Consider the following 27498-nt stretch of genomic DNA (forward strand, 5'->3'; position numbering starts at 1 on the left):
CCCCAGACGTAGGTCACAAGACAGGAGCTGGACCCGGGGTCCCCCCAGAGGTATGTCACATGACAGGAGCCGGACCCAATGTACCCCCAGACATATGTCATGTGACAGGTGCTGAACCCTGGGTCTCCCTTAGACACATGTCACATGACAGGAGCTGGTCCCCCCAGACGTATGTCACATGACAGGAGCCGGGGTCCCCCCTGACGTGCTTCACATGGCAGGGTCTCCTCAGACATATGTCACATGAAAGGAGCCGGACCCGCTGTCCCCCCAGACGTAGGTCACATGACAGGAGCCGGACCCATTGTCCCCCCAGACGTAGGTCACATGACAGGAGCCGGACCCGGGGTCCCCCCTGACGTGCCTCACATGGCAGGGTCTCCTTAGACATATGTCACATGACAGGAGCTGGACCCAGGTTCCCCTCAGACATATGTCACATGAAAGGAGCCGGACCCAGGGTCCCCCCCAGATGTATGTCACATGACAGGAGCCGGACCCGCTGACAGAAACCAGACCCAATGTACCCCCAGACATATGTCACGTGAAAGGTGCTGATCCCTGGGTCTCCCTTAGACACATGTCACATGACAGGAGCTGGTCCCCCCAGACGTATGTCACATGACAGGAGCCTGACCCGGGGTCCCCCCTGACGTGCCTCACATGGCAGGGTCTCCTCAGACGTATGTCACATGACAGGAGCCGGACCCGAGGTCCCCCCAGACATATGTCACATGACAGGAGCTGGACCCGGGTTCCCCCCCAGACGTGACAGGAGCCGGACCCGGGGTCCCCCCAGACATGTCACATGACACGAGCTGGTCCCCCTAGACGTATGTCACATGACAGGAGCTGGACCCAGGGTACCCCCAGACGTATGTCACATGACAGGAGCTGGACCCGGGGTACCCCCAGACGTATGTCACATGACAGGAGCTGGACCCGCTGACAGACGCCAGACCCAATGTACCCCCAGACATATGTCACGTGACAGGTGCTGAACCCTGGGTCTCCCCTAGACATATGTCACATGACAGGTGCCAGACCAGGGGTTCTCCTCCAGACATATGTCACATGACAGGTGCCAGACCAAGGCTCCCCCCCCCCAGGCATATGTCACATGACAGGTGCCAGACCAGGGGTTCTCCTCCAGACATATGTCACATGACAGGTGCCAGACCAGGGGTTCTTCTCCAGACATATGTCACATGACAGGTGCCAGACCAGGGTTCCCCCTCCCCCCCCCCCAGGCATATGGCTCATGTGCAAAGGTTTTAGGCAGGTGTGAGGATTCTAAAGGCTGATTGTTTACATGTGTGCAGCGTCCCCCCCCCCCCCCCCCCCCCCCCCCCCCTATCCTTACCTGAGAGGCGGTGCTGAGCCACGTCTCTGTTTCTTATGGATGCATAGAGCAGCAGCTCGGTAGCGAGCACGCAGCGGTGCCCCCATGGCAAGCGGCTTTCTCTGGGGACACTGCTTGATGGGGAGGAGCCAAATAAAAATAAAACAAAGCTTTAATAACACTTTAAAAAAATGCTTTCAAAAAGGTGTTTTCATTGCTTTTTTGCATTTTGTAAATTGATAAAAATAAACAAACAGAAGAAAAATTCCAATCATATCAATATTTGGAGTTCACATGAACATCATTTCTTCTCGGTAGACTTTCACAAAGGTTTTGACGTAACTCTGCAGATTGTTCCAATCATCTTGGAGACGTAACCACAGATCTTATGTGGATGTCGGCCGCCTCGTATCCTTCTGTCTCTTCATGTAATCCCAGACAGACTCCATGATGTTGAGATCAGAGCTCTGCGGGGGCCAAACCATCACTTCCAGGACTTCTTGTTCTTCTTTACACTGGGCCATATTCCCGTAGATTGTAGGCGGGCGGCGCGTAAGCCATTTACACTACGCCGCCCCAACCTACAGGAGCACGTGCTGTATTCCCCAAACACTTGCTCCGTAGTTTGGGGCGGCGTAGTGTATTTGGCCCGGCGTATCCCCGCGTAATTCCAAGGGGGCGGCTTCTATTTAAATTAAGCGCGCCCCCGATTCTAACGAACTGCGCATGCGCCGGGCTTAAAATAGCCCAGTGCGCATGCTCCAGTTCTCGGTGTAAAACATCAATGACGCCGACGTGTGCGTCATTGACGTAAAGTCGTATTCGCGGACGACTTAGTAAAACGACGTACCCGACGGGAAAACACGACGCGGACCCGACGCCATACCTAACATGGCCTACGTGGGACTGGCGTAAGGTTACCCCTCATATAGCAGGGGTAACCTTACGCCTACGCAAACGACGTTAGCGACGGTTACGCGACGCGATTTCGTTCGGGAATCGGCGCATCAGGCTCATTTGCATAAACAAATGAGACCTGAACGTAAACGCCACCTAGCGGCCGGCGGAGTAATTACATTTAAGATCCGACAGTGTAAGTGACTTACACATGTCGGATCTTCAGCGTATTTATGCGAAAATGATTCTAGGAATCACTCGCATAGATACGCGGCCCAAAAAAGAGAGATACGATGGAGTATCCTGAGATACTCCATCGTAACTATACTCAGAATATGGCCCACTGAAGATAGTTCCTAATGACTGGCTGTATGTTTTGGGTCATTGTCCTGCTGCAGAATACATTTTACCCGCGCCACATTAGTGGGTGGTGGGTTGGTAGAACATACAGGGAAAGTAGAGTAGTCAGGGCTCTGCAGTCAGTTGGATGACAGGAGTCACTGAACTGAACCTTTGCCGGAGGACACGCTGAGGCTTTGGGGAGGTATGCCATGTGTCCTGTCTAACCGGTAAAGCTGCCCCCATGCATCACCTGTGTTACCTGCAACTGGACAGGCAGGAGGATGATCGTTTTCTGTTTTTCCAGGGAACATTTTTCGAATTGTGGCGCCTTTTCCTGTTCATAGATCCGCTGTGAGAAACATGTGCTCCATCCTCCAAGTTCACACTGTGAGGATAAGGTGAAGAGCACGTGCTGTTACAACGCACGTTACATGCTTTCTTGCCCTACGGCGCCATTCGTTATAATCCTCACCCCAACACACCACGGAAATGCATGTGCACTGCAGTGTGGCACAACGCATGGCCTCCCATGCAAAGCACTGCCTTGAAATGCAGCCTGCCCTATTTGTGTGCCTTTCAGCCCGTTTGTTTTGGTGCAATTTGTGTCAATGAGTCACTGCTTGCATTGCAGTGCGGTGTTGTGGTGTTCATGGACCTTTAAAGTGACACTAAAGTTTTTTTTTTTTTTAGTAATAAACATATCATACTTACCTCCACTCTACAGTTTGTTTTGCACAGAGTAGCCTCAAACGCCATCTTCTGGGGTCCCCCGGTGGCTCTCACGGCTCCTCCCCGCACCAGATAATCCCCTAGGAGAAGTGCTCTCCTGGGGGGTTACCTTTTGCGGGCACGCTCCCGTGTCCAGCATTTGGCATCCATAGCCGTTGAATGCAGGACTCAGCCCCGCCCCCCGGCCTCCGTGTCAATGGCTGCGCTGCTATCTATCCAATCATGAGCAGAAAACCCCGGGCAGAGAGACTGCGCGTCCTCGCTGTGGGACATTCCAGGGTTTAGGTAAGTAAAACGGGGGGACTGGGGGGCCGGTGACTGCCAGCATTTTTTTCACCTTAATGCATTAAGGTGAAAAAACAGGAGGATTACAACCCATTTAACTGTGCCATAAGATGTGCAACTTAACTTTTCTGTATGAATAGCTGATGTGCGCACAGATCCACTAAATGAATGCTGCAAAAGCAGGGAGAGCTTTGTAATGCAGGTCCTCAGGTACAGTGTCCTCTCCAGCAAGGAGAACAGTGAGCAGCACAATACTGACATCACCAAATCACACTAGAAATCTGGTGACAGAGACAGCAGTGCCTTAGATAGCTGTGTATTTGCAGTGAGAGGTTATCAGTTGCCTGGGCACAGGAAGGGCACTGATATCAGGAGTGCCTGGGCACAGAAAGGGCACTGATATCGGGTGTGCCTTTTGCACAGGAATGGCACTGATATCGGGTGTGCCTTTTGCACAGGAATGGCACTGATATCGGGTGTGCCTTTTGCACAGGAATGGCACTGATATCGGGTGTGCCTGGGCACAGGAATGGCACTGATATCAGGTGTGCCTGGGCACAGGAATGGCACTGATATCAGGAGTGCCTGGGCACAGGTGGGACACTAATTCAAGGAGTGCCTGGGCACAGGTGGGACACTGATTTAAGGAGTGCCTGGGCACAAGAAGGGCATTGATATCAGGGGTGCCTGGGCACAGGAAGTGCACGGATATCAGGGGTGCCTGGGCACAGGAATGGCACTGATATCAGGAGTGCCTGGGCACAAGAATGGCACTGATATCAGGTGTGCCTGGGCACAGGAATGGCACTGATATCAGAAGTGCCTGGGCACAGGTGGGACACTAATTCAAGGAGTGCCTGGGCACAGGTGGGACACTGATTTAAGGAGTGCCTGGGCACAAGAAGGGCATTGATATCAGGGGTGCCTGGGCACAGGAAGTGCACTGATATCAGGGGTGCCTGGGCACAGGAAGGGCACTGGTATCAGGAGTGCCTGGGCACAGGAAGGGCACTGATATCAGGAGTGCCTGGGCACAGGAAGGGCACTGATATCAGGAGTGCCTGCGCACAGGAAGGGCACTAATATCAGGAGTGCCTGGGCACAGGAAGGGCACAGCTGTTTTTCATGGGGAATTCAAGACAAAAGGTAGATTTTTGAGTTCAGGTCAGTCAGTCAATACAGGCTTTCATTGAGAGTAGATTTGTTTTGTGATTTCTATCACGTAGGTCGTAGGTGGTATAGGTAAGATTTTGTGACACAGGTGTGGTAGGATTTGGCTTTGTTGAGAACATAGAGGACCTGTCCCCTTCATGTAATGGTAAAGAGGACCTGTCACCTTCATGTAATGGTATAGAGGACCTGTCACCTTCATGTAATGGTATAGAGGACCTGTCACCTTCATGTAATGGTGTAGAGGACCTGTCCCCTTCATGTAATGGTAAAGAGGACCTGTCACCTTCATGTAATGGTATAGAGGACCTGTCACCTTCATGTAATGGTATAGGGGACCTGTCCCCTTCATGTAATGGTATAGAGGACCTGTCACCTTCATGTAATGGTATAGAGGACCTGTCACCTTCATGTAATGGTATAGAGGACCTGTCACCTTCATGTAATGGTATAGAGGACCTGTCACCTTCATGTAATGGTAACGAGGACCTGTCACCTTCATGTAATGGTAAAGAGGACCTGTCCCCTTCATGTAATGGTAACGAGGACCTGTCACCTTCATGTAATGGTAAAGAGGACCTGTCCCCTTCATGTAATGGTATAGAGGACCTGTCACCTTCATGTAATGGTATAGAGGACCTGTCACCTCCATGTAATGGTATAGAGGACCTGTCCCCTTCATGTAATGGTATAGAGGACCTGTCCCCTTCATGTAATGGTATAGAGGACCTGTCCCCTTCATGTAATGGTATAGAGGACCTGTCACCTTCATGTAATGGTAAAGAGGACCTGTCACCTTCATGTAATGGTATAGAGGACCTGTCACCTTCATGTAATGGTATAGAGGCCCTGTCGCCTTCATGTAATGGTGTAGAGGACCTGTCACCTTCATGTAATGGTATAGAGGACCTGTCACCTTCATGTAATGGTAAAGAGGACCTGTCACCTTCATGTAATGGTATAGAGGACCTGTCACCTCCATGTAATGGTATAGAGGACCTGTCCCCTTCATGTAATGGTATAGAGGACCTGTCCCCTTCATGTAATGGTTTAGGACCTGTCACCTTCATGTAATGGTATAGAGGACCTGTCACCTTCATGTAATGGTAAAGAGGACCTGTCACCTTCATGTAATGGTAAAGAGGACCTGTCACCTCCATGTAATGGTGTAGAGGACCTGTCACCTTCATGTAATGGTAAAGAGGACCTGTCACCTTCATGTAATGGTATAGAGGACCTGTCACCTTCATGTAATGGTATAGAGGACCTGTCACCTTCATGTAATGGTATAGAGGACCTGTCACCTTCATGTAATGGTATAGGACCTGTCACCTTCATGTAATGGTAAAGAGGACCTGTCACCTTCATGTAATGGTATAGAGGCCCTGTCGCCTCCATGTAATGGTATAGAGGACCTGTCCCCTTCATGTAATGGTATAGAGGACCTGTCACCTTCATGTAATGGTATAGAGGACCTGTCACCTTCATGTAATGGTGTAGAGGACCTGTCACCTTCATGTAATGGTATAGAGGACCTGTCACCTTCATGTAATGGTGTAGAGGACCTGTCACCTTCATGTAATGGTATAGAGGACCTGTCACCTTCATGTAATGGTATAGAGGACCTGTCACCTTCATGTAATGGTGTAGAGGACCTGTCACCTTCATGTAATGGTATGTTAAAGCTGTATGCATGTAGAAACAGTAACTAGAATGGCCATATGGCTTCCTTTGTATTCAGGTCTCTATTTTCAGGTGGATACAGTGTGTTGGATGGAGTGTGTAGGTAACCGAACACCGCAGGTCACTCTTCGCTTGGCCTACGACATTAATGTTTGATGACAGGTCTTCTTTAACACCCATTCATATATACAGCCCCAGACACACAATGCCTTCTAAAGAGGCTCTCTGCCTATAAATGGTTTTCTCTCTTCCTAGTACTGTACACATTTTATTTCCTGCTTTTACTAAATTATTGAGCTGAGTCTGAATTCTGAACAATTAAAATAATAGATCCACAATGGAGCCTAGGCAAGAAAATCTAGAAAGAGCGATGTATTTGATCTCTTCATAAGACATGGATTAAACTGGTCTCTAGTGATTGGATAGGCTGTATTCTCAGTGATGTCACTGGTCTCTAGTGATTGGATAGGCTGTATTCTCAGTGATGTCACTGGTCTCTAGTGATTGGATAGACTGCTTTCTCAGTGATGTCACTGGTCTCTAGTGATTGGATAGACTACATTCTCAGTGATGTCACTGGTCTCTAGTGAATGGAGAGGCTGCATTCTCAGTGATGTCACTGGTCTCTAGTGATTGGATAGGCTGTATTCTCAGTGATGTCACTGGTCTCTAGTGATTGGATAGACTGCTTTCTCAGTGATGTCACTGGTCTCTAGTGATTGGATAGACTACATTCTCAGTGATGTCACTGGTCTCTAGTGAATGGAGAGGCTGCATTCTCAGTGATGTCTAGGGGTGCAACGGATCAAAAAACTCACGGTTCGGATCGTTCCTCAGATCAGAGTCACGGATCAGATAATTTTTCAGATCACCACCATATATCTCCCCCACTGTAATGTCCACGTCATCTCCCCCCTGTAATGTTTACATCTCCCCACATCCCACCTAGGCCGCCGCCGGGTGTACCAAGATGGCTTCTGCTCCGGAGCTTGGACGAAGCCGTGGCCTTTCCTATGGCCACAATCCGCGGATCGCGTGGTGTGCCGATCCGAAACGCAGCGGCCCGTTCGGATCAATGATGATTCGTTGCACCCCTAGTGATGTCACTGGTCTCTAGTGAATGGATAGGCTGCATTCTCAGTGATGTCACTGGTCTCTAGGGAATGGATAGGCTGTATTCTCAGTGATGTCACTGGTCTCTAGGGAATGGATAGGCTGCATTCTCAGTGATGTCACTGGTCTCTAGTGAATGGATAGGCTGCATTCTCAGTGATGTCACTGGTCTCTAGTGATTGGATAGGCTGTATTCTCAGTGATGTCACTGGTCTCTAGTGATTGGATAGGCTGTATTCTCAGTGATGTCACTGGTCTCTAGTGATTGGATAGGCTGCATTCTCAGTGATGTCACTGGTCTCTAGTGAATGGATAGGCTGTATTATCGGTGATGTCACTGGTCTCTAGTGAATGGATAGGCTGTATTCTCAGTGATGTCACTGGTCTCTAGTGAATGGATAGGCTGTATTATCGGTGATGTCACTGGTCTCTAGTGAATGGATAGGCTGTATTCTCGGTGATGTCACTGGTCTCTAGTGAATGGATAGGCTGCATTCTCAGTGATGTCACTGGTCTCTAGGGAATGAATAGGCTGCATTCTCAGTGATGTCACTGGTCTCTAGGGAATGAATAGGCTGTATTCTTGGTGATGTCACTGGTCTCTAGGGAATGAATAGGCTGTATTCTTGGTGATGTCACTGGTCTCTAGTGAATGGATAGGCTGTATTCTCAGTGATGTCACTGGTCTCTAGTGATTGGATAGGCTGCAGGTTTTAGAATCCTTGTGATTGCTGTATGGTGCAGTGTGAGCTGTCCATGGTGCTGATTGGTTTTATATGTTTCTTCTGTATTGATCGTTTCCTCCCCAGTCCTGTGTGATGTGTACACAGGGAAATCCTCTGTCATGTCTGGGGCTGCAGTGCAGAGTCTCTGTGATTTTGGAATTCCCAGTAAATAGAAGTGGTCACTGAGTATGTTCAGTGCCCTGATATCCACCCATAACTGATCAATACAAGCCAATTATTTTATGAGGTCATCACCTGCCTGGAGAATTGCTGTGGTCAGCTGATTGATTTTTGGCGTTCTATTGTTCTATTTGATGAGCTTACATGACTCCTCCTCCTCCTCTGTGATCGGATTGTGGTCACAAAATAAGAATAATCATCACCAGACTGTTTTCCTTCAGCTCCCAATACAATTCTAATGTGGAAGCTGAGCTCTTTGTTGGGGGGGTCTCCACGTCACCCCCTCGTATATATTCAGCATTAGATAAGACAAAGTATGGGGAGGGATGAGTAGAAGCGCCCCAGACATAAGACATAAGACTATTGTCATTCCAATAATGATATAGCTGCAGGTGCTGTGCACGTTCATGGCAGATTTCCCTGGGGGGGGGGGGGGGGGTTGCTGTTATTTGCCTTCCAAAATGAGCTGGAAACTCTACTATCCTTGAAAATAGTATTAGGGGATTATGGAAAATTAAGGGGGATTATAACAGTGCCATTTAACCACTTAAGGACCGGACCAATATGCTGCCTAAAGACCCAAGGTGTTTTTACAGTTCGGGACTGCGTCGCTTTAACAGACAATTGCGCGGTCGTGCGACGTGGCTCCCAAACAAAATTGGCGTCTTTTTTTCCCCACAAATAGAGCTTTCTTTTGGTGGTATTTGATCACCTCTGCGGTTTTTAGTTTTTGCGCTATAAACAAAAATAGAGCATCAATTTTGAAAAAAATTCAATATTTTTTACTTTTTGCTATAATAAATATCCCCCAAAAACATATATACATTTTTTTTTTCCCTCAGTTTAGGGCGATACGTATTCTTCTACCTATTTTTGGTAAAAAAAAACGCAATAATTGTTTATCGGTTGGTTTGCGCAAAATTTATAGCGTTTACAAAATAGGGGATAGTTTTATTGCATTTATTTTTTTTTTTTTTTTTTTACTACTAATGGCGGCGATGAGCGTTTTTTTTTCGTAACTGCGACATTATGGCGGACACTTCGGACAATTTTGACACATTTTTGGGACCATTGTCATTTTCACAGCAAAAAATGCATTTAAATTGCATTGTTTATTGTGAAAATGACAGTTGCAGTTTGGGAGTTAACCACAGGGGGCGCTGTAACATTTAGGGTTCACCTAGTGTGTGTTTACAACTGTAGGGGGGTGTGGCTGTAGGTCTGACATCATCGATCGAGTCTCCCTAATAAAAGGGATCACTCGATCGATGCGCCGCCACAGTGAAGCACGGGGAAGCCGTGTTTACATACGGCTCTCCCAGTTCTTCAGCTCCGGGGAGCGATCGCGACGGGGCGGCTATAAACGAATAGCCGCGCCGTCGTCCCGGATCGCTCCCCGAGGGAACCCGACCGCCGCATGTACCAGGGGGGGTCCCGATCGGACCCACGTCAAGCAGAGCACGTACAGGTACGTACATGTGCCTGTCCGTGCCATTCTGCTGACGTATATGTACATGAGGAGGTCGGCAAGTGGTTAAACAAGTTGGTTATAAAAAACAATCAAAATTGTAGATATAAACATTTTATTAATAGTAGAAAAAATCTTATAAAAACATTTGAGATCCAGTAGAATTGACAAAAGATGTTACAGAAACTCCCGACATGTTTCGGCAAAACGTTGCCTTCCTCAGGGGTATGAGTCAATCAATACATTTTGTGAATCTAATAGAAAGTTTTCTCCTCATGTACATATATGTCAGCAGAATGGCACGGACAGGCACAAGCACGTACCTGTATGTCCTCTGCTTGACGTGGGTGGGGGGTCCGATCGGGACCCCCCCCCCCCCCCGGTACATGCGGAGGTCGGGTCCGCTTGGGGAGCGATCCGGGACGACGGCGCGGCTATTTGTTTATAGCCGCTCCGTCGCGATCGCTCCCCGGAGCTGAAGAACGGGGAGAGCCGTATGTAAACACGGCTTCCCCGTGCTTCACTGTGGTGGCGCATGAATCGAGTGATCCCTTTTATAGGGAAGACTCGATCGATGGTGTCAGTCCTACAGCCACACCCCCCTACACAAGTAAACACACACAAAGTAATCCCCAAATGTTACAGCGCCCCCTGTGTTTAACTCCCAAACTGCAACTGTCATTTTCACAATAAAGAATGCAATTTAAATGCATTTTTTGCTGTGAAAATGACAATGGTCCCAAAAATGTGTCAAAATTGTCCGAAGTGTCCGCCATAATGTCGCAGTCACGAAAAAAATCGCTGATCGCCGCCATTACTAGTAAAAAAAATAAAAAAAATAAAAATGCAAAAAAACTATCCCCTATTTTGTAAACGCTATAAATTTTGCGCAAACCAACCGATAAACGATTATTGCGATTTTTTTTTTTACCAAAAATAGGTAGAAGAATACGTATCGGCCTAAACTGAGGAAATTTTTTTTTTTATATATGTTTTTGGGGGATATTTATTACAGCAAAAAGTAAAAAATATTGCATTTTTTTTAAAATTGTCGCTCTATTTTTGTTTATAGCGCAAAAAATAAAAACCGCAGAGGTGATCAAATACCACCAAAAGAAAGCTCTATTTGTGGGGAAAAAAGGACGCCAATTTTGTTTGGGAGCCACGTCGCACGACTGCACAATTGTCTGTTAAAGCGACGCAGTCCCGAACTGTAAAAACCCCTTGGGTCTTTAGCCAGCATATTGGTCCGGGGCTTAAGTGGTTAATAAAATGTTTATATCTACAATTTTGATGTTTTTTTTAATATACGACTTGTTTAAATAGCACCGTTATAATCCCCCTTAATTTTCCATAATCCCCTAATGTTCTTGCTGTGCTTGTGAGCATTTCCTCCCAGTACTCGTTTCCTCCCATGGTCAAAGACACGCTGATAGGTTGAATGGCTCCTGTCCAAATTGGTCCATGCATGTGAAATGGGGGGCCTTAGATTGTAAGCTCCTGTGCAGGCCAGGGTTTGATGGAAATAATCAGTATGTAAAGCCCTATGTAGATACCTGCTGTAAAAAATATATGACCTTCCCATCTGTACTCTCTGGGAGCTTCTTCTGACAACAATGCGGACTGCGCTGTCCATCTAACTGTGTGAGTTGAGCAGAAAAAAACACATTGCCGTAATGAAGTCACCGACCCCCACCCCTCCCCCTCCCATGTCCATCCATGCTTGCATACAATAACAAGATTACAGAAGTCATTTGTTCCTTCCCAGTATCGGCAACTGATAGTGGGGGCAGGCATTAGTAGTGATTAGACCGCAGTCGGTAGCAATAGTGCATGTTAATTTAGGACAGGAGGTCGGCTAGGCGGCTAAATTCCTGCATTGAATTAATATACCGTATTTATTGGGGTATAGCACGCTCCCGTGTATAGCGCGCACCCCCTAAAGTTGCCCCGAAATTCCTGTGGAAAAAAGATTTTTGTACTTGCAGTTTGGTGTCTTGCGCGGCGGCCTCGTCGGGTCCGGCGTCCGTCTGCGGCTTCAGGTGTCCTCTTCGTCGGGTCCGGCGTCCTCCCCGCTCGTTTCCTGCACCGAGTTTGAATACTGCGCCGGCATTTACCGAGCGCAGTACACTCGCGTATAGTCGGGCAGTCTCGGCTCCTCTCACGCTGACGCCGAGACTGCCCGACTATACACGAGTGTACTGCGCTCGGTATATGCCGGCGCAGTGTTCAAACTCGGCGCGGGTATCGGCGTATATCGCGCACCCACGATTTTGCCCTGATTTTCAGGGCAAAATAGTGCGCGGTATACGCCGATAAATGCGGTATGTGAGAAGATGTACCCACCATGTTTTCTGTAATCCCTTTTTTATTTGATTTTTTATGTTTACACACTCCTGCCACTCACATCCCCTCACCACATTATATAGACAGAGGGGGGCACAACTCTGTTTAAAGTCTGCAGATTTCCCACTTCCTGTGTCACCACACCATCTGTAGCCCTTTCACATGCTTTAGAACGATTATTTTGTAGATGGGTGCAGTCTACTTTCTCCACGACAGGTGGCGCTCTTCCACATCGGCACTGCATTTGGAGAGGAAGTCAGGAGGATCATGGTTCCTCTATGGTTTCCTGGGTCACTGGGGAATCTATCCCATTGGATGCTGCCACCCCATGTGACGCTAGCAGCCATCTTGGGTCAGGCAGAGCCGTTTTAAGACCCTGGTTCCCAGGTTTGGCATGCATTTTGCAAGTTGGTAGAGTAGGGACAGCTACCCTGCCTGGTAAGGACAGAACTAGTGGCAGGGAAAAGTTCCTGAAAGCATTGGGCTCCCAACTTCCCTGAACATCTTCTTGCTGGGGTACAAGTCAGTCAGACCACGTTTTTCCCTCTCGACAGACGCTGTCAGTTCAGCTGACTCCTGCTCTCCACATGCTGCTGGATCTGTGAACGTTCTCGGGTGGGCTTTCTTTCCTATGTGTTTAATGTGAACTGTCTTTGCATTATTTTAATACAAGTTCTATCATCACACTGGGACTGTGTGTGTTATTTCCGCCTCACCCCACCTAGAATATCACTTCTGAGTTCTCCCCTGAGCACCCCTCTTTCATCACATTGCTAAAATGCCCCCCCCCCCCCAGTACTGAAACTAAACCTGCCACAAACCCAGATGGTTCTAAATGAGCAAATGTGACATTCGCTAAAGACTGTGGGGGAGATTTACTAAAACTGGAGCACTCAATATCTGGTGCAGCTCTGCATGGTAACCAATTGGCTTCTAACTTCAGCTTGTTCAGGTAACCACTTAAGACCCGGACCAATATGCAGGTAAAGGACCAGGCCCCTTTTTGCGATTCGGCACTGCGTCGCTTTAACGGACAATTGCGCGGTCGTGCGATGTGGCTCCCAAACAAAATTGCCGTCCTTTTTTTCCCCACAAATAGAGCTTTATTTTGGTGGTATTTGATCACCTCTGCGGTTTTTATTTTTTTGCGCTATAAACAAAAATAGAGCGACAATTTTGAAAAAAAAATGCAATCTTTTTTACTTTTTGCTATAATAAATATCCCCCAAAAATATATAAAAAAACGTTTTTTTCCTCAGTTTAGGCCGATACGTATTCTTCTACCCATTTTTGGTAAAAAAAAAAACGCAGTAAGCGTTTATCGATTGGTTTGCGCAAAATGTATAGCGTTTACAAAATATGGGATAGTTTTATTGCATTTTTATTAATATTTTTTTTTTTTTTTTACTACTAATGCCGGGGATCAGGGATTTTTTTCGTGACTGCGACATTATGGCGGACTCATCAGACAATTTTGACACATTTTTGGGACCATTGTCATTTTCACAGCAAAAAATGCTATAAAAATGCATTGATTACTGTGAAAATGACAATTGCAGTTTGGGAGTTGACCACTAGGGGGGCACTGAAGGGTTTAAGTGTGACCTCATATGTGTTTCTAACTGTAGGGGGGCGGGGCTGGACGTGTGACAACATTGATCGTGTTTCCCTATATCAGGGAACAGACCATCAGTGACAAGCCACTGTGAAGAACGGGGAAGCTGTGTTTACACTCGCCTCTCCCCGTTCTTCAGCTCCGGGGACCGATCACAGTCATGGAGCTTCGGACCGGGTTGCGGGCGCGCACCTGCGACCCACGGCTGGGCATTTAACAATCATGTACAGATACATGATTGTGCCATTCTGCCGATGTATATCAGTGTTAAGCAGTCCTTAAGTTGTTAAAGGGGTTATAGAGGTACAATTCTTTTTTTCCCTAAATAGCTTCCTTTACCTTAGTGCAGTCCTCCTTCACTTACCTCATCCTTCCATTTTGCTTTTAAATGTCCTTATTTCTTCTGAGAAATCCTCACTTCCTGTTCTTCTGTCTGTAACTCCACACAGATAGAGCCGGTTCACACTGGGGCGGCACGACTTCGGGGGCGACTCGGCAAGGCGACTTGCAAAATGACTTCTGTGTAGAAGTCAATGCAGGTCGCCCCGAGTCGCCCCCGAAGTCGTACAAGAACCTTTTTCTAAGTCGGAGCGACTTGCAACGGTTCTGTTGACTAGAATGGGACGCGACTTGTCAGGCGGCTGAGTCGCCTGACAAGTCACCCCAGTGTGAACCGGCTCTAAGGGGAGGCTTTCTCCCTGGTGTGGAGTGTCATGCTCGCCCCCTCCCTCGGACTACAGGAGAGTCAGGATGCTCTCTACGTTGCAGATAGAGAAAGGAGCTGTGTGCTAGTGGGCGTCCTGACTCTCCTGTAGTCCAAGGGAGGGGGCGAGCACAACACTCCACACCAGGGAGAAAGCCTTGCATTACTGTGTGGCGTTACAGACAGAAGAAGAGGAAGTGAGCATTTCTCAGAAGAAATAAGGACATTTAAAAGCAAAATGGAAGGATGAGGTAAGTGAAGGAGGACTGCACTAAGGTAAAGGAAGCTATTTAGGAAAAAAAATTGTACCTTTACAACCCCTTTTAAGCTTTGACAATAAAAACCTACAAGCTGATTGGTTTCTATGCAGAGTTGCACCAGATAGTAAAAAACCCCCTGTGTGTCAAAACATTCAGAGTGTGTGTGACTGTGGTGACTGTCTCGGTGTTCTCTGTACAACACTCCGGAATATGTCAGAGCTATATAGATGTATAATAATAGAGTGTGACTCCTGGTGTGGAGGGACATTAGAGTGTAAGCTTCTCTGGTGCAGAGACTGATGTGACTGGCTCGGTGTTCCTGTGTTCTCTGTACAGCAATATGGAGGGGTATGATTGTAACCTCATCCCTTTAAACCCGAACACATGTGAATTTAATGCAGACAGGGCACAAAGTACGTTTAATTACCAGCTAAAGCCTCGTACACACGTACAGGTTTCCCGGCTGACTTTTTACTGCCAGGAAAACCGAGAACCTACTCTGTAACTTTTTCCACCTACACACGACCGGGAAATTGCCATGAGAATCCTGCCCGTGTGTATGCTCCACCACAGTGTTTCCCATAGGAAAACTGCCGGGTTAACCACCGGCAGGGTAGCCATCAGGAATTTTGGGGCCCCTTACACAGCTTCAAGCAGGGGGGGGGGTGTGCTGCCGCCTGAATTTGAGAAGCAGGGGGGGGGGGTTCCGCCGCTAATTGAGAAAATTGAGAGCGGGGGGGGGGGGGCCTTTACAAAAACAAGAGATAAGGATATATATATATATATATATATATATATATATATATATATATATATATATATATATATATATATATATATATATATATATATATATATATATATATATATATATATATATATATATATATATATATATATATATATATAAATAAATATATATATATAAATATATATATATAAAAATTACAAAAAAAGTGGGGTTGCCTTTGGGGACCTCTGGGCCCTTTAATAAAAAAAAATACATATATAACAAAAAAAATGAAAAAAAAAGAAATAAAAAGAAAAAACATAAATAAAAAAAAAAAATATATAACAAAAAGATTACATTTTTTTTTATAAAAAAAGGGGGGCCATCTGGGGCCCTGGCGACTTCTGGGCCCTTTAATAAAAAAAATACATATATATAAAAAATAAAAAAAATATTTAATTTTTTTGTTATAAAAAAAGGGGGGTTGCCATCCAGGCCCCTGGGGACCTCCGGGCCCCTTACAGGTGTACTGCCTGTACCCCTGATGGCGGGCCTGACCACTGGGAATCCTGGCGTGATTTTTTTCTTCTGTAGTTTTCCTGTCGGGAAAACTGCGGTGGAGCATACACACGGCCGGTTTTCCCGGCCAAAAGCTCTCGTAGCAGTTTTCCCGACGGGAAAACCGGTCATGTATACCAGGCTTTACACCCTATACACTCTATTAGATTTTCTTCAGATTTACCAAAACCATGTAGTGCAAAGACCTGCCGGATTGCAAAACAATTCTTATGCCTCGTATACAGGACGATGTATAATAATTGAGTGTGACTGTAGAGAGACATTAGAGTGTAAGCTTCTCTGGTGCTGAGCCTGGAGTGGAGCTCAGTTTTTGTCTGTACAGCACTATGGACTATGTCAGCGCTATATATATATATACTGTATATATAATATGAATGTGGTTGCTCCTGGGTCATCTGGCATTAAAGGGGTTAATCAGGAGCACTGCCTGAATTATGTGTGCAGCACTACAGAATATGTTTGAGCTCCATAAATACAGAAAATAATGGAAATAAATAATAGTAACCGGATGCGGAGATGTGAAAATCCTCTCGGCATTTTCTCCAGTCCTCTTGAGACGTGTATTTGCCGCGTTAGGAAGGAAATGCGGTCCCCGGAGAGCCTTGTTGTAGATAAGTGCTCTCTCTGGGTTTAGCGTGTTAATGACATCCGGTCGGCGGGATGATAGGCGGCGGTTTTCAGGACTTTACTCCCCTGATCCTGCGCTTCCTGAATGCCGCGCGATGTAATGAGGGGAGATGGTGGGACGCTAGGTGTATTGTGGAGGATTCAATCACATGCTTTCTATGCAATTTGCGCTCTCCTGGTAAAGAGGATTTGTGCCGCATAATGTAATGAAGCGTTTACTGTCCACCGCTCGATACCCGATCATAAACAAGCGATTTCCAATCCGCCTCCACACTCAATGCGTCCTGTTAATGGAGCACTTATTTCCAGACGCACTTTGTGACGCCGGCCGCCGTTTACCCTCTTGGTAATTTGCGGTGTTGTTACAAGCGGCTGTGTACTGTGTGCGATATTCCATCCATCTTTATTTGTGGTAAAATGTTATGACAGATTTTCCCAGGTTACATTTCATTCAAATAGAAATAGAATATCTGAAGCGTAAAGCAGATTGGACCCAAAGCAAAAACTTTTATATATATTGGGGATGATTTACTAAAACTGGAGAGCGCAAAATCTGGTGCAGCTCTGCATAGAAACCAATCGGCTTCCAGGATTATTTTTTTGTCAAAGCTGATGGGTTTTACTTCCTCTTTATTTCCCTGCAAAGTTAAAGCATAATGGGCTAGTATGCATCACATAGTAGCCCATTATATGTCACTTACCTGAAAACGAAGCCTGCGATGTCCCCGCTATCTTCACCCCTCTTCTTTCCGTGCCCACGAACTCTGGCTCTGTGACTGGTGGGAATCGCGTCATGTCACTCCCTCAAATGCTGCCAGTCATGACCTCCTTTAGAAACGGCACGATCGCCGTATCTAAATGCGCCTGCGCCACAATCTACGGCCCATGGCTCTATGTAGGGTTGTCCCGATACCGATACTAGTATCGGTATCGGGACCGATTCCAAGTATTTGTACTCCCGCAAATACCCCCGATGCCTCATCCGATAACACCGCCGCCGCCGTTAAGCCGCATCCCTGCTGCCGCCGCCTGGTTAATACGGGCGGGGAACATTACAGCTTTCATTTGAATAGCTGTAGTGTTTCCCGCCGCGCTGCGTATAGACACTCCCCCTTGCTCGGGTGAACTGTCCGATCCCAAGCAAGGGGGAGTGTCTATACGCGGCGTGGCGCGAATCACTACAGCTATTCAAATGAAAGCTGTAATGTTCCCCGCCCGTATTAACCAAGCAGCGGCGCGGCAGCATGCAGGTAAGGGGGACATGGCAGCATATGGGGGGAGACATGGCTGCATATATGGGGGGACATGGCTGGATATGGGGGGGGACATGGCTGGATATGGGGGGGGACATGGCTGCATATGGGGGGACATGGCTGGATATGGGGGGACATGGCTGGATATGGGGGGACATGGCTGGATATGGGGGGACATGGCTGGATATGGGGGGACATGGCTGGATATGGGGGGAGACATGGCTGGATATGGGGGGAGACATGGCTGGATATGGGGGGAGACATGGCTGGATATGGGGGGAGACATGGCTGGATATGGGGGGAGACATGGCTGGATATGGGGGGAGACGTGGCTGCATCTGTGGGGGGACATGGCTGCATTTGGGGACACATTTAAAAAAAAGTATCGGTATTCGGTTTTGGCGAGGACTTGAAAAAAAGTATCGGTACTTGTACTCAGTCCTAAAAAAGTGGTATCGGGACAACCCTAGTTCTATTGTAAATATCTCCTAAACCATGGAGGTACAACCATTTTAAGAAAATACTATGATCTAGAAGGGTTTGTTAAAGGAAAAAAAAAAAAAAAACACTTATACATGAGGCCTAAGGCTTGGATAACACCTAAGACAGATGCGGCTTGCAGCATGGGTCCGGTGCGTCCCTGTTCTCTATTTGAGGGACAAATCGGGGCTGAATTTTTCCTGAATTAGGCCCTGAAAAGGAGCCAAATATACACATGACTCCTGTGCAAGCCGCCCCGGAGAACCGTGAACCAGCTCCATTGAGAGTTGAGAGCCGGTCACAATCTCCAGTAATGGTGTGAACCCAGCCTTAGTGCTCTGGATTGAGCCAAGCACACACTGTAGAGGGATTTGCTTTGTTCATATTTCATGTCTGAGGTTTACAACCACTTTAAATACTTTCTTCTCCTGGCATGTAGAAAAGACAACTCTAATCAAGGCCGCTGGACTTCTCCAAGTGTAGCCAAGCTGGTGTGGCCTACAAACACAGCCTAAGGCCTCGTACACACGGACATACTGTTTTCCGCGGACATGTCCGCCCGGAGATTTCTGTCTGATGGTTGTACACACCATCAGACAGAAATCCGCGCGTACACGATACGCGGCAGGGGCGGACTGACCATTGGGACTCTCGGGCACTGCCCGAGGGCCCCATGCCACTAGGGGGCCCCATCAGGGTTGCCAGGCTCAATAAAACCAGGGACAGTATGTAAAAATCTGTGTTTTGTTTTTTTACATCTGTCCCTGATATGTCCAAAACCGACATGTTTTTGATGTGAAAATCCTGAGATTTTAGCTGCCCTGCCTATGCAATGCCTCCTGGCGTGGTGGCCATCTGTAAGCCCAGGGGCCCCATAATCTTCTATTGCCCAGGGGCCCCATGAGTTGTCAGTCCACCCCTGATACGCGGTGACGTGGCCGCGCCGTCGCCGCGACATGCGCGGCCCTGGAAGGTCAATGCTTCCACGCATGTGTCGAATCACTTTGACGCATGCGAGGGCTTTCGGCCGATCGGACATGTCCGGTCAGTCTGCACAGACGACCGAACATGTCCGACGGACAGGCTTCCAGCAGACATGTTTCTTAGCATGCTTAGAAACATTTGTCCGCTGGAAACTGTCCGATCCGCCGGACAATTGTCCGGTCGGCCGTACACATGACCGAACATGTCTGCTGAAACTGGTCCCTCGGACCAGTTTCAGCGGACATGTTCGGTCGTGTGTACGGGGCCTTACATACCGCCAAATAATCACAGACAATCTGAGCTTGGAGTGAGGGATCTGGTTCCAGGACCTTCCAATGAATGAAAATAATGTTCTGTGTATAACATTGCAGAGGTTCAAACCATAATTATCAGTTTTTGGCGGTTCTTGACAAAGTAGCTTTAGGCTACAGAAGGCGTGGAGTCTGAACACGCTGCCTCCTCCACCCTCCTAGTAATTGTGGGCCCAGAGGGACTGAAATTCTTCTCATGTGTTTACAGGATCTTTTTTCCTGATCTATAATGATATGTTATGTCATTTGTGTGTTGCGGGTTAGTCAATTTAACTGTATATTTCACTGTCTTAATTGCAATGTCTTCTTTTTGGTTTCTCGGTATATGATGTTTAATGACGGCAAAAGGAAGAACAAAAACCGACTATGGCCTTTACACCTTTCAATCATATACACACACACACAAAAAATAAAAGTGTGGCTTTAAACCACACCTTCATATCCTAACAAAGGCTACTGGACATTGGCAGATTAAAGGAACACTAAAGGCAGATTTTTTTTTTTTTTTTTTTAAATAACAAACATGTTATACTTACCTCCGCTGTGCAGTTGTTTTGCACGGAGTGCCCCCGAATCCTGTCTTCTGGGGTCCCTCGACGGCTGTCTCGGCTCCTCCTCGCAAAAGCGCTGCGTCATCCGCTGTGATTGACAGCAGCGCCAGCCAATGGCTGCGCTGCTATCAATTTGCCCAGCCTAGCCAATCAACGGCCAGGCTGGGAACCGAAAAAGATGACAAGCACGCGCACAAGGACTTTCGAACGGTGAGGTAAGTAAAACGGGGGCTCGGGGGGGGGGGGGGGGTGGTGCTGTCAGATGTTTTTTTACCTTAATGCATAGGATGCATTAAAGCGGTTGTAAACCCGTTTAAATTTTTTATTTTTTTTTCTCCTGCAAGGCAAAAGTCATAATGAGCTAATATGCACTGCATATTAGCTCATTATGAAATACTTACCTCGGAACGAGGTGTGTAAAACTTACCTGGTTCACGCCGAGTGAGAAATCATCTTGCTCCGGCGTGTCTTCCGGGTATCGCCGATCCAGCGCTGTGATTGGCTGGAGCGGCGATGACGTCACTCCCGTGCGTTGCGCAATTTAAATTCGGCAAGGTCCGGCGGCTGCCGGTCCTTTAGCCGAGGATCCCCCCTGCGCATGCGCCGCTGACGTCAGCGGCGCATTGCGAGGGGAATATCTCCTAAACCGTGCAGGTTTAGGAGATATTCTTTATACCTACAGGTAAGCCTTATTATAGGCTTACCTGTAGGTAAAAGTCATAAAGTGGGGTTTACAACCACTTTAAGGTAAAAATTTTTTTTACCTTTACAATTACAACCCCTTTAAGCCAAACCGGTGCATGGTGCAATCTAAATAATATTCCTATTCTTTATTATTGTTGTTGTTATCAAATATAATTCTTTGTTCCTCCCATTATGGTGAGATTTCCGACAGTTGAGATAATTGTGTCCCAGCTGGGATATGTGCATTAAAGTAAAAGTTCACCGATGCGTAGATACTGCGCATGCGGGAGAATGGGCGGTGCATGCTGGTCGCTCAGCTGCACCGTGTCCCGGAAGATTGTGCTTGTGGGCTTCATATGCCTTCCTTATGGCCCCTACACACGATCCAAAAATGGGACCAAAAATACAGCTTTGGACGCGATCATACATGCATAGTTGCATAGTAGGTGAGGTTGAAAAAAGACACAAGTCCATCAAGTCCAACCTATGTGTGTGATTATATGTCAGTATTACATTGTATATCCCTGTATGTTGTGGTCGTTCAGGTGCTTATCTAAAAAAAAAAAATTGAAGCTATCGAGGCCCCCCGCTGAGACCACTGCATGTGGAAGGGAATTCTACATCCTTGCCGCTCTTACAGTATATAACCCTCTACAATTAAGGTTAAAGCGGAGTTCCACCAAAAAAAAAACGTTGCAGAAATCAACAGCATTATGCATCAGCTAAAACATGTAGATTTTTTTTTTCTCACCCCTTCAGCACTGTTGCTATGTGGTCCTTTGTATTCTGCCACTTCCTCTCTGTGTCGCCTGACGTCATTTCCCTTGGCGCCTGTCCGTGCTCGCTGGTGCTCCTGGGAGATGTGTGTCATAACTTCCCAGGAGTCAGCGGGCACCGCCGAGGGCTTTGTTGCCATCACAACAGACAGCGTTGTCGAAAGACCCCGTTGTGATGGCAACAAAGCCCTCGGCGCTGCTCACTGACTCCTGGGAAGTTATGACACACATCTCCCAGGAGCACCAGCGAGCACGGACAGGCAATGGCTGAAGTGTGCGGCGCCACGAGCCGTAGATACTGCGCATGCGGGAGAATGGGCGGTGCATGCTGGTCGCTCAGCTGCACGTGTCTCGGAAGATTGTGCTTGTGGGCTTCACATAATATTAAAGGATGCCTTGACGGAATAAAGGTTGAGAAGCAATGCTCTGTACTGCCGGAGGACCTTTATGCCACCATACTCAGTCATTCTTGGGGTGTTTTAGGGGGTCACCTGGTGCTAAAAGTTCTCTTTAAACTTTTTGTATTTTCTTTGCAGTGATCGAACAATATGAAGAGCTCCGGACAGAAAATGAGAAAACCAAAGATGAGGTGAGTGATTGCTTTACTTTTACAAAATACAGAAGTTTTGTTATGGTAACGGACAAGAATTACCAAGATTGGGATATTTCAGTTATGTATGTGTGTCTCTGCCCCTCCCACACTGGGGAGATTTTCCTGCAGTAGTTTGTGTCTCTGCCCCTCCCACAATGGTGAGATTTCCTGCAGTAGTTTGTGCCTCTGCCCCTCCCACAATGGTGAGATTTCCCTTCAGTAGTTTGTGTCTCTGCCCCTCCCACAATGGTGAGATTTCCCTTCAGTAGTTTGTGTCTCTGCCCCTCCCACAATGGTGAGATTTCCCTGCAGTAGTTTGTGTCTCTGCCCCTCCCACAATGGTGAGATTTCCTGCAGTAGTTTGTGTCTCTGCCCCTCCCACAATGGTGACATTTCCCTGCAGTAGTTTGTGTCTCTGCCCCTCCCACAATGGTGAGATTTCCCTGCAGTAGTTTGTGTCTCTGCCCCTCCCACAATGGTGAGATTTCCCTGCAATAGTTTGTGTCTCTGCCCCTCCCACAATGGGGATATTTCCTGCAGTAGTTTGTGTCTCTGCCCCTCCCACAATGGTGAGATTTCCCTGCAATAGTTTGTGTCTCTGCCCCTCCCACAATGGTGAGATTTCCTGCAGAAGTTTGTGTCTCTGCCCCTCCCACAATGATGAGATTTCCCTGCAGTAGTTTGTGTCTCTGCCCCTCCCACAATGGTGAGATTTCCTGCAGAAGTTTGTGTCTCTGCCCCTCCCACAATGATGAGATTTCCCTGCAGTAGTTTGTGTCTCTGCCCCTCCCACAATGGTGAGATTTCCTGCAGTAGTTTGTGTCTCTGCCCCTCCCACAATGGTGAGATTTCCTGCAGTACTTTGTGTCTCTGCCCCTCCCACAGTGGTGAGATTTCCTGCAGTCGTTTGTGTCTCTGCCCCTCCCCCAATGGTGAGATTTCCCTGCAGTAGTTTGTGTCTCTGCCCCTCCCACAATGGTGAGATTTCCTGCAGTAGTTTGTGTCTCTGCCCCTCCCACAATGGGGAGATTTCCCTGCAGTACTTTGTGTCTCTGCCCCTCCCACAATGGTGAGATTTCCTGCAGTAGTTTGTGTCTCTGCTCCTCCCACAATGCTGAGATTTCCTGCAGTACTTTGTGTCTCTGCCCCTCCCACAGTGGTGAGATTTCCTGCAGTCGTTTGTGTCTCTGCCCCTCCCACAATGGGGAGATTTCCCTGCAGTAGTTTGTGTCTCTGCCCCTCCCACAATGGTGAGATTTCCCTGCAGTAGTTTGTGTCTCTGCCCCTCCCCCAATGGTGAGATTTCCCTGCAGTAGTTTGTGTCTCTGCCCCTCCCACAATGGGGAGATTTCCCTGCAGTAGTTTGTGTCTCTGCTGGGTTATATGTGCGTTATGGCAGCCATATACAGCCAGATGAAAGTCATGTGACAGATCACGATACCAAGTGTCTGCCGTGTATGACATCATTTGACTTGATACACTCCTGAGGTTGCAGCTTCTGGAAAGCGCCAAACAAGCAGGCATGCCAGCAGCGCTGTTTTGTCACCCGGGAGTACAGAGCTTGGTACAGATCAATTCTACACACTGACCTTGTTGGATGATCAACAAAAGGCAGGAGGTGTGTGTGTGTGTGTGTGTGTGTGTGTGTCTTATCTGCAGGAATTGTCTTATCGCACTGTGCACACTGACACACCCTGCACCTCACACTGTCATCACACGTACATACTTCTCACTCTGGCCTCCTTCCCACAATGCAGATGGATTCTGGAGTCATTCATGTTAAATATTTATGAAACTTTATTTTTCTGCCCAAGTTTAGAGGACGGAGGAAGCTGAGAATTAAAGAAATCTTACACAAACTGTCATTGCTGGCCTTCTTTTTGAAGGCTGTGCCTGGTTTCTGGTACAAATACGGTGCATCCGGAAAGTATTCACATCGCTTCACTTTATTCACATTTTGTTATGTTACAGCCCTATTTCAAAACTCATTATTTGCCTCAAAACTCTACAAACAATACCCCATAATGACAATGTGGAATAAGTTTGTTTGAAATCTTTGCAAATTAAAAAAAAAAAAAATGAAGACAAATGCCATGTACAGAAGTATTCACAGCCTTTGCTCAATACTCTGTTGAAGCTCCTTTGGCACCAATTACAGCATCAAGTCTTATTGAGTATGATGCTACAAGCTTGGCACACCTATTTTTGGGCAGTTTCTCCCATTCTTCTTTGCAGGACCTCCCCAGCTCCATCAGGTTGGATGGGGAGAGTTGGTGCACAGCCATTTTCAGATCTCTTTATAGATGTTCAAGTCTGGGCCACTCAAGGACATTCACAGAGTTGCCACGTAGTCACTCCTTCGTTATCTTGGCTGTGTGATTGGGGTCGTTGTCCTGTTTGGAAGATGAACCTTCGCCCCAGTCTGAAGTCCAGAGCGCTCTGGAGCAGGTTTTCATCAAGGTACATTGTTGCATTCATCTTTACCTCGATCCTGACTAGTCTCCCTGTTCCTACCACTGAAAAACATCCCCACAGCATGATGCTGCCACCACCATGCTTCACTGTATGGATGGTGTTGGCCAGGTGATGAACAGTGCCTGGTTTCCTCCAGACATGACACTTGCCATTCATGCCAATGAGTTCAATCTTTGTTTCATTAAACCAGAAAATTTTGTTTTTCATGGTCTGAGCGTCCTTCAGGTGCCTTTTGGCAAACTCCATATGGGCTGTCGTGCTACTGAGGAGTGCCTTCCATCTGGCCACTCTACCATACAGGTCTGATTGGTGAAGTGCTGCAGAGATGGTTGTTCTTCTGGAAGGTTCTCCTCTCTTCACAGAGAAATGCTGGAAGTCTGTCATAGTGACCATCGGGTTCTTAGTCACCTCCCTGACTAAGGCCCCTCTCCCCCGATTGCTCAGTTTGGCCAGGTCGCCCGCTTTAGGAAGAGTCCTGGTGGTTCCAAACATTTTCCATTTACAGATGATGGAGGCCACTGTGCTTATTGGGACCTTCAATGCTGCAGACATTTTTCTGTACCCTTCCCCAGATCTGTGCCTTCATACAATCCTGTCTCGGAGGTCTACAGACAATTCCTTGGACTTCATGGCTTGGTTTGTGCTCTGACATGCACTAACTGTGGGACCTTTATATAGACAGGTGTGTGCCTTTCCAAATCATGTCCAATCCACTGAATTCACCACAGGGTGACTCCAATCAAGTTGTAGAAACATCTCAGGCTGGGTTCACACTACTACACTACTTTCATCCTACTTTGCTCTGCTACATTGGTCCTACATTTATCCTACATTGGTCCTACATCCATCCTACTTTCATGAACAGGATACTACTTTGGTCCGACTTCAATGATATTCAATGGGTTGAAGTAGGATCAATGTAGGACCAAAAGTAGTACAGGGAGCATTTTCAAAGTCGGACCGACTTGTGTAGGACCAGTTAAGACAGCTCTCATAGGGAAACATTGATTTTCACACGTCATGCTACATGAGGCTCCCAATGTAGGACCGTTTGTCGGACAAGTGTGAACCCAGCCTAAGACGGTAAATACTTACTGTATGTACATGGGATTTTTTTCTTTTTAATAAATTTGCAAAGATTTCAAAAAACGTTCACATTGTCATTATGGGGGATTATTTGTAGAATTTAAGGAAAATAATGAATTTAATTTATTTTGGAATAAGGCTGTAACATAACAAAGTATGGAAAAAGTGAAGTGCTGTGAATACTTTCCGGATGTACTGTATATTTTTTTTATATTTTAAAAGAATAGCAAAAAGCATCCAATCTGCCCACGCAGGGGCTTGGAGTGACAACATAGACTCAGAGTAGTGATTCACATATTGTTAATCAGATAAAAGGAAACTGGTTATATGCAAAAAAAAAAAAAACCTAGACAGCTAAGGCGGGGTCCAGGAAAATCCGCAAGGATGTCAATGTCAAACCTAGATAAACGAAATCCCTGAGAATGATGCAATATAATTTCATACTCGGGGAGCGTAGGGCAGTCGTAGAGAACGTAAGAGGGGGCGTAAGCCTCCGAAGAAATAGAAAGAAAAGGAGGAAGAAGAGAGAAGCCAACAGAAAAAGGAGAGGAAGGGGATATATTGACTCGGGATTGTCAGGCGAGTCAGTCACAGGCGTCCAATCCTAGCTTGAGGTAGTGAGGGGAAGGCCTTTTGGAGCCAAGGATCCCAAATCTTTAAAAATTTGTCGTGAGATTCCTTGAGGATGCTAGTCTTCTGTTCATAGAGTATTAGAGCCATCATAAGATCTCTAACAACCTAAAAAGGAACCATAGGCTTCCTCCAAGACTGGGCAATTGTTCTCTTGGCATAGAAGCCCGGGATAGGGCAGTGCAACAAGGCTAATTTAGCAATCCTTGGGGATATACAGGTGAAATGGGGTATGTAACAGGCCAAAGACACAAGACCAAAAGCCTATCAAATGTGGGGAAGTCCACCATATGTGTAGGAGGTCTCCACTGTGGTCACATACCTGGAAGCAGCGGTCACTGGAGCTAGGGTTTGCATGGGCAATACAAGCTCGGACCCAACAACAATGTAAGGCTGTGTCTGGTTTCAGTAAATTTCTTCAATTACCTTGAACAAGCATGCAGAAAGGTGTCAAAACACAAAGCAAAATCTTACATGTTGTAAGTACTGAAGACAAAGTTCTTCTATTATTAATAGTACATATTTATTGCTATTAAAGGCAGCCTAGGAGACACGTTTTGCTGGTTGAAATGCACCATGCACCAAGCTGGCCATGGATAATTCAAAATATAGCTGGTTGAGCAAGGGACGGCCAAATTTTGACCCATCTATGGCCTATGGCAGGGACCAGCCAAACTGCGATCCATCTTTGGTACATCACTTAGATTGATCAGCCACATTTCAATACATCCAAGTGAATTTTGTATCTTTAGCTTTAATCAAAGATCACAGGGCTCTTCATATTCATGGTTATTTGGATTATGCTGTAGACTCCAGGTCTAAAAAATTCAGAAATCTGGGCCAGGCGAACCCCCTCCCAGCTCAGTTAGCCCTTCGTTTTTA

At 46.9% G+C, this 27498-nt stretch overlaps 1 protein-coding gene across 8 annotated transcripts in view; it reads left to right on the top strand.

Moving 5' to 3' along the window:
- The window catches only part of SHTN1 (shootin 1), a 148978-nt gene that overhangs the window by 1448 nt on the left and 120032 nt on the right, over positions 1-27498 (top strand). For all 8 annotated transcript variants that reach the window (XM_040361496.1, XM_040361498.1, XM_040361499.1 and 5 more), the window contains exon 2: positions 22370-22422. In XM_040361496.1, the coding sequence (XP_040217430.1) occupies positions 22370-22422 (53 nt within the window). The remainder of the gene's footprint in view (positions 1-22369; positions 22423-27498) is intronic.

The sequence above is a fragment of the Rana temporaria genome, chromosome 8 (assembly GCF_905171775.1).
Source record: "Rana temporaria chromosome 8, aRanTem1.1, whole genome shotgun sequence".
Classification (NCBI taxonomy): domain Eukaryota; kingdom Metazoa; phylum Chordata; class Amphibia; order Anura; family Ranidae; genus Rana; species Rana temporaria.